Source organism: Anopheles aquasalis, chromosome 3 (assembly GCF_943734665.1).
Source record: "Anopheles aquasalis chromosome 3, idAnoAquaMG_Q_19, whole genome shotgun sequence".
Taxonomy (NCBI): domain Eukaryota; kingdom Metazoa; phylum Arthropoda; class Insecta; order Diptera; family Culicidae; genus Anopheles; species Anopheles aquasalis.
Window position 1 is genome coordinate 5,192,501 of NC_064878.1, and position 7,500 is coordinate 5,200,000.

The 7,500-nt window shown below is 51.2% G+C and overlaps 3 protein-coding genes across 6 annotated transcripts in view; 1 reads left to right on the forward strand and 2 right to left on the reverse strand.

The window, feature by feature from the left end:
• Positions 1-4,476, reverse strand: part of LOC126575026 (BAG family molecular chaperone regulator 2) — a 5,186-nt gene extending 710 nt beyond the window's left edge. Inside the window, exons 1-4 of one of the 4 annotated variants that reach the window (XM_050235508.1) lie at positions 4,349-4,476; positions 2,170-2,656; positions 1,792-1,934; positions 1-548 (exon numbers count right to left, since the gene is read on the reverse strand). The exon at positions 1-548 is cut by the window's left edge and continues 710 nt beyond it. In XM_050235508.1, the coding sequence (XP_050091465.1) occupies positions 184-548; positions 1,792-1,934; positions 2,170-2,402 (741 nt within the window). In that variant the 5' untranslated portion in view covers positions 2,403-2,656; positions 4,349-4,476 and the 3' untranslated portion in view covers positions 1-183. Of the gene's footprint in view, positions 549-1,791; positions 1,935-2,169; positions 2,657-2,943; positions 4,118-4,172; positions 4,278-4,348 lie in introns of those variants that run through there. The other 3 variants (XM_050235510.1, XM_050235509.1, XM_050235511.1) reach the window with 3 other exon arrangements.
• Positions 4,477-4,770: 294 nt separating this feature from the next.
• On the forward strand, positions 4,771-7,129 carry LOC126576986 (T-cell immunomodulatory protein). Its single transcript, XM_050238329.1, has one exon. It carries the CDS (start codon positions 4,996-4,998, stop codon positions 6,847-6,849), a length of 1,854 nt encoding a protein of 617 aa, XP_050094286.1. The 5' UTR covers positions 4,771-4,995; the 3' UTR covers positions 6,850-7,129.
• Positions 7,130-7,328: 199 nt separating this feature from the next.
• Positions 7,329-7,500, reverse strand: part of LOC126575439 (neuralized-like protein 4) — a 6,152-nt gene continuing 5,980 nt past the window's right edge. Inside the window, exon 5 of the mRNA XM_050236135.1 lies at positions 7,329-7,500. This exon is cut by the window's right edge and continues 471 nt beyond it. Within this exon, the coding sequence (XP_050092092.1) occupies positions 7,451-7,500 (50 nt within the window). The 3' untranslated portion in view covers positions 7,329-7,450.

The following is a 7,500-nucleotide window of genomic DNA, read 5'->3' on the forward strand; positions in this document are numbered from 1 at the left end:
ATCGCCCTTTATAATAAGCCTGCCACTACCTACTGCTGCTACTGCTTGAAACGGTAATGTGTCCTTAATCCATATGGAAAACTGAACAGCTTTTCAATTACCCCTCTGTTTCCTGTTGTAGGATGAGGTGGTTGCTTATCAATCTTATTTCTCCCTGGTCCCATCCCCTCCCGGTTAAGCTCTTCAGTGAACGATCGTTTGCTGGGTAAGGTAACCGAGCAGTGCCTGAAGCCGCTTCTTGATGGTCTTCTGATCGTCCAGCGTGCAACCGAGCAGTGCGCTCTCGAACTTTTTGTCCGTGCAGATCGTGCTCGGATCGAGCTCGCTGTACACGCTCGTGTCCGTGGTGCTGCAGGCATTCAGAAACTGTTGGCACTTTTGACGCGATACGACCGGATCGGCACTGGAGATCAGCATATCGATCAAACTGTTGACACTGTGCAGTGAATCCTCCTGCGATGGATCTCGAACCGTGCACACATTCAGCTCGACCGTTCCGAGCCGATTGCTTATCCGCTGTACGTAACAGTTGATCTCCTCGCGTTCATCTGTAAACAGACAGAGTAACAAGAATTGTAATTAATTATTTTATCGTTTATCATGGTCCTGCAACTTATCAACCATAACTGTTTCAAATTGAACTCATACCCCTCTCTTGATGCGCATTTCTTTCACCTTCAAACGAGACACAAAGCACCCCTTCTGGCTGGCAGACACACCTTAATATGGCTGGCCAAAAAATTAAATCCGAAATTACAATCGATCACTCAATTTAGCACGTAGGAGGTGCACGAGATCGTTCGGGGGCGGATCTTCTCTATGCAAATTTGGACGAAACGAAAGGTAAACGAAACGCACGTTTCCAGACGCTGGCTTCACGCGTGCACGGCCAAATTTGGACCCGATATTCGGTTCAAGCTGCCTTTGGTTGAGGGTAGTGTAGGGGCACACGAAACCGGTTGCGGTCTCTAATGGTTTTACAAACAACCAGCTCCACTCGTGGCCCACCCACCTACGTCTTTTGGGGTTGAATGTTGATTTTGGAAACATCGCAAATCCCACAGCCGGGGGCAGAGGGCTAAAGTTGCGTCTTAAGATGGCTTGTTTATGGAACCGCATGACCGGTTGTTGATCTGAATCGGAGCTCGCCGTTCATTAACATCATTTATGAATTAAAAGGGCAATTTTAAGAAAACATCAAAGCAAAGAATCCACAAAATGTAGTAAAATCAAATCTCTTCCCATCCGCTTATCAATTCATTGCCCCGGTAGAACTTATTTACAGCAAGAGATGACCCACCAGTGAACAGCGATGTCACAGATGTTTAGAGGATAAGCAACGGGCTATTCCCTGACCTACCCTAAAAACAGCGCGCATAGCGAGCATGCTCCAAAGCGAAAGTGGGACGATGGCATTCGCACGCACACAACGATGGACACTCTTTACGTGCGGTACTGATAACATGTTTACACAAAGGGGGGAGGCACGACAGCGAATTAATTTTGTCACATGTCGCAGCGACAAAATAAAAGGAAAAAAAACTAATTCGGTCCGCGTACTGCCACGCGCCAAATAAATTCTCGAACGATCCGGAACTGGTTCTCTCGACTCTTCTTGATTCTTTTAGGGGATGAGATGGGCCCACAGCATCGACGTGAGAGTAGAAATGACTCTTTTAGGATATTTATATTCACGGTACCCTACGAGGATGACGCACGTTTTTTACGACCAATAAACAGCCGATTGTGTGCGCTGGCTAGCTATTTGTCGACGGGACAGATAATACTTACTTTCGTTCAATCCCGTAAGGTACTCGTTGTTCTTCAGCAGATCCACCGACATGGCGAGGAAGTCCTTCTTATCACGCAGCACGATGGCATCCTTGCGCAAGGATTCAACCTTTGAATCGAGCTGATCCAGAATATCGACGAACCTGCAGCCAGACGGTGCGAAATGATAACAAACGAAAAGGAAGCATTAATCGCCATGCCAAAGCTACTATTGATTCAGTTTGCAATCCAAAACACAGACTCCTAGATCCTAGCCACCACCACCACCAATATGGGTTGATTCCCAACCAAAAGGATCGTTTGTTGCCAAAGTGCGCGGATTAATCTGAAAACGGATGCACTCAAAGGGGGAAAGTGGGTGTGTCAGTAGGGGCCAACCTTTCCATGGGCGGCTTGTTCTGCCAGAGACTGTTTGATTCGTCGATACGGGGCGTCAGTACCCAGGGTTGTTCGCCGGTGCCGCTCGTTGATGCTCCGCTGAATTCCGCCGGTGGCTGCATATCGACCTCCATGCTTTCACAGTCGTCCCCTACACCGCCGCTGCCGCTAGGGAACGATCCCGAGGTCGATGTTTTCGAAGTGATACCTCCCAACGATGCACCCGATAGCATTGGCCAAATGAAAACAGGCAAGCAAACGCACGCACCACACTCGTTTGTTCAGTGAACAGCACAGCTGGCAAGCCTACTCTAATCAGTTTTCCGTTAAGATGTTTGCTGCACAAAACGATGGAATGGTACGATACGATCACAGCACACTTTGGTTTGTTTTCTCTTTGGCTTTTTCGTTCGCTGCTGATTCAATGCAGTTCCTGTTCCTCTTTCACAGCACACTCTCGCGTGCGTCTTGTTTCAGTCCGTTTGAGCTGGCGATTGCAACAGCAAGCAGGAAGAGCATAGCAGGGCGGGTGCGCGCGCACATCCGACACAACGTAGCACGACCACGGTAGAACGCAATTTGACCACGGTTCGATGGTAGAGGCACGGATAGGCGCGCGTCAACGGATCGACGCCGGCGCAACCCACAATCATCATCCGCCGCAGCATCATCATCATCAACCAGCCGCCGATGATGGCGCCAGATGGAGGAGAGCGAGAGAAAGAGAGAAAAAGGGAGAAATTATGAATCAGCGAGTGGCAGAACGACAATTACCTTGAAGTGCTGGTGACGGCCGAGGATCCGAATTCGTGGTCGAACTGCTGATCGAAACGAGACCGTTTGGCACAACCACCACCTCCTCCCCCTCCTCCCCGATAACTATTCATCGTCGCAAATCGTGGCCTTCCGTTGGACATTCCGGTCCAAGGACACCCCCTCCCCCCCCCCACGACGACGGACGACTCGCACTCGCTACGTTTCGCTTGGCCCGCAACTTCCCGTTTCAAACTTTACGCGTCTAGGACAATAAGGGGAAAAAAAGCAATCGACACGAACGAACGAACGAATGTAAGCACGCACGCACGCACGAACGAACATACAAGCACACACGAGAAGACACAGAAACGACCTACTCACAATAGCTTCCCCTAGGCCAGAAGGAACAGACGGTGCTGGTGCCCGCGCGTACAAGCGGAGATCGAAATCCTTCTAGAACAATTGCCGTCTTTGGGTTTCTCCCATCGCGGCGTGGCCGCGTTTCGAATTCGTTTTCCTTCTGCTGGTTCGCTCATTGGCGGTCACTTTTCTGGCGCATCTAGGGAGCCTCACTAACCACCACGCCAGTCGACCACACCGCGTTTATTTTCCCGGGAAATACGGAAAACGAGAAAACCGAACCCAGAGTATGGGAGACCGAACCGAAACCGCGAACAGCTGGTCGCAGCAACCATCACACTCCTACTCCGTGGTTACGCCACGGATCACAACCGACGCGACCCACGATAATTTGAAAAAACGAAGAAAACAATAATCAAAGCAATCGCGCCCAGCGCACGTCTCGACGACCGTCACAGCTGCTGGCGAGCTGACGCGCGTTTCTTTGGCCTGACTGGCGCACGGTGCCGTTTTCGGTTCTTCCCTCACCGTCTCGTCCGATCGTCACCCCTTCTTCCGCCCGCGCGAATGTCAGAATTTTCCAGAAGTTTTCGCTTCTCTTCAAACCGGCCAACGCGGATTCTTTCCGCGGTCCACGAACATCTATATTGGTGCATCCGCACCACACGCCAATCACGAGCAGCGGGCCTGTCCGCATGGAAAACATGCACACGGCGATGACCGATGCAGAAGTGCATCGCCGGAATCGTACGCCCGCAGCGCATTCAACCATCACGCACGGGGTTGGTACGGCGCAGTTTCTCCGCAGTCACGGACCTCCGCCCAAGGCATTTCATCAAACCCAGGTTCTAGAGAGGTGTTTTCTTGATGTCACAACCTTCCACTACCTGCACTTTTCCCATGCCGGACTGCACTTTTCTGCAGCGTTTTCCGGGGAAACCTCCACTCCCGCCAACACACGAGAATCGTTTCGATTAGCAGGATACCGGATACCACGTACCGTCCAGCACTGGCAAAGGGTTCTAGAGCGTGGAATTTGGGATTAGAATATAATTTTACTTACCGCGAGCTAGAACTAGAACTTGCTGCAACAACCAGCTGTGCCTGTGTTTGGTGTGTGTGCAACAACAACGATTGTTTATGGCAGTTGGTTTCCTGGGTTCCTGGCACCCGTTTACCACTACGCGTTCGTGAAAATCGGCGCTTTTTGTTGTCTCCAGAGTGTAAAATGGAACTTAAATAGAAGAATAATCAGAGCCAACGATGTGGGTTTTACATTTTTTCGGCTTTCATTCAGTGAAAAGGTACATTTTGACCCGTAATCCGTAAGCACCTTACTGTTTGACCTTTCTTAGGGTCCTTTGTATATCGAGTGTATACTGGTTGGACACCAAAACAGGGCCAAAAACAAAAACCGAACAAAGAGTGAAATCCTCTTTCTGGGTTTGCCTTGAGTGAAGCGGTGCTTCCTGGGACAAGAAAGTGTCTGATTCACAACAACAACTGATTGCCGAAGATTTGGTGCAACACAAAAAATCCCCGCCGTTTCCTTTTCTGATAAGGTGTTCCTGCAGCCTCACCTCGACGGCCAGTGAAAAACGGAAGTAGTGCGATGAGTACACCGACCAGAACAACCATCAATTATTCCTGAAAGTTTGGTGCGATCATCGAAGCAGCTCGCGCGAATCGGCCGTCTCACCAGGAGAAACAATGAAGTTCCAGTTTCTATCAGCGCACTATCTGCTTTATCTGACGGCCTGCGGGCTGCTCCTGTTATCGAGCGACCAGCAGCGGACGGGTGTGCAGGCCGGTGACATCATCGACATCACCAGCGTCGTGTTCGACAAACTCACCGATGCCATCCCGGCCGCCTACGGTGACTTCAACTCGGACGAGCTGACGGACGTGTTCGTGCTCCGGAACGGTTTCCACACGCTGCAGATACTGCTCGGCAGCGAGGACAAGCCGCTGCTCCAGGAGGGACCACGGTGCGACTATCCGAAGCACCGGATCACGAGCATCGTGCCGGGCGATTTCAATGGCGACGCCTACATGGATGTCCTGTTCACGGCGCAACCGAATGGCGTTGCCTCCTCGGATAATCTCACGTTCGTGTACATCAACTGGGGCTCGTCGGAGAGTATGAACTGCACCGGCGAGGACACGGGACCGCTGATCAAGATGCAGGGTCAACCGTTGGCGCTGGACTACAACAACGATTTCATCATCGATCTGTTCGGGGTGGACAAGGACGGGCAGCGCACGATCTGGACGTTTAAGAAACCGGAACCGGGAAAACCCGAAGGGCCGTTTCCCTCGAAACTCGAACATCATGGTCACCATGATGAGCAACTATCGATTCCACATTCGCACGCCATCATCGATCTGAATAAGGACTTTACGGCGGATCTGTTTCTCACCACTAAGACCGGGTTCGAGATATGGCACGGTACGGGCGGGAATGCACCGTGGTTCGAGTATAGCCACAAGATCGACCTTCCGGCTGGCAACTACGGTACGCACGTCGGGCGAGTAATCTTTCTGGACGTCGAGCTCGACGGGAGTTTGTTGCCCGTCTTTGCGATGTGTTTCGATTCCAAGTGCTCCAACTCGAGCATCCTGGTGCACCATGGTAACCATCTGCACGATCTGCAGATCGATTTCAAGGATGATCATAACGATGCGTGGCATTTTGTGGTACCGGATCGGTCGGACTGGGCAAAACAGACGATCACGCTGCGTGGTGGCGACTTCAATCTTGACGGCTATCCCGATCTACTGGCCACACTGACGAAATCGGGCGACCAGATGCAGACCTTCCTGCTGGAGAATGTACCGTGCGAGAAGAGTGCCTGTAACCACATGACGCGCACGTTCGTGGTACGCTGGAAGGCGTTGGCCCCCTTTTCGAACGGCACGCTGATGGGTTCATTCTTTGACTTTTACAATGACGGCATCCTTGATGCGATCTTCGTCGAGCGGCACGGTAATGGGACACGCCCGGTGGCGTTCCGCAATTCGCTCGACTACGATGCCAACTTTGTGAAGGTGATTGTACTGACGGGGCTGAGCAATCGGAGCGGTCCGAAGAAGCTGACACCGCTCGGGAGGAAGAAGCGTACCTTCGGTACTAACCTGCCCGGGCCACGGATCGAGTACAACACGACGACGCAGGACGGCGAACCGCAGCACGGTGCCTCAGCACAGCTACCCCAATCGGCCTACTTTTCGCTCCATCTACCCTTCACCACGTTCGGCCTCGGCCGGACACCCAACTTTGTCGATTCGCTGACGGTGGGTCTGTCGAACCATTCGCGCACCTGGACCCAGCTCATCCCCAACTCGCAGATGATCGTCGTACCGAGCCCGAACAACGAACCGGAGCGCTGGAAGGCGCAGCTGTTTGTGACACCGAGCAAGCTGATCATGATGAGCGTGATCGCCCTCGGTGTGATCTGTCTCGTGATCCAGCTTCTGATTCTCATTCTGTACGCGAAGGAGAAGCGTGAAGATCGGATACAGCGATCGCTGGAAGCACACCGGTTCCACTTCGATGCGATGTAGTTGGACACCGGTCACCCTACATCCCCCAAAAAAGCTGCGATATACAATTAGTTCAGTAGTCATATTATGATGGAGTAACAAGCACTGAGTCCATTTGCGTGTGCCTGTCCCACAGAGCGTTGTCTCGTAAGTGCTTCTCTCGCAAACAATGGTTGGTGACGTTTTATTCATGTTTTTTTCCCTTGTGTTTTTGTCTTTTTTCAAACGAATCTTGCTGTACTTCTTCTATTTATTGTATGAGAACACGAATAAAGAAAACAGATATCTGACCAGTACTATATAACAAGTCAAGACCAAACGGCCAAAATGATTAGAAATTCGGATGGCATTTCCCCATCGTTACTGCGATTAAACTCTTGGTTATGGCACAGCAACCTAGCGGCCTTCTGCGTACGTATTTGCGGTGTGATATACGTGGTGTACGATTGCCTCTCCAGGAACACCAACGAGAAGAACACGAGACCAAGAACATAGTTCCATATAGTGTGCATTAGATGAAATCTATTTGAATGAAGCAGTGAGAGAACACGGATCGATTTAAGGGTAACACGGTACATAAATACGGCAGATCATGCTTCTAGCCCCTTGCCCGGTAGTCGGCTTATGGAGGGCTAGGCAGTAAGCAAAGCAGAAGCGCCGTCAAGACGCAAG

What these genes read in the sequence shown, in the direction of transcription:
- LOC126576986 (XM_050238329.1), top strand. Translation starts at nt 4,996, where the DNA reads ATGAAGTTCCAGTTTCTATCAGCGCACTATCTGCTTTATCTGACGGCC.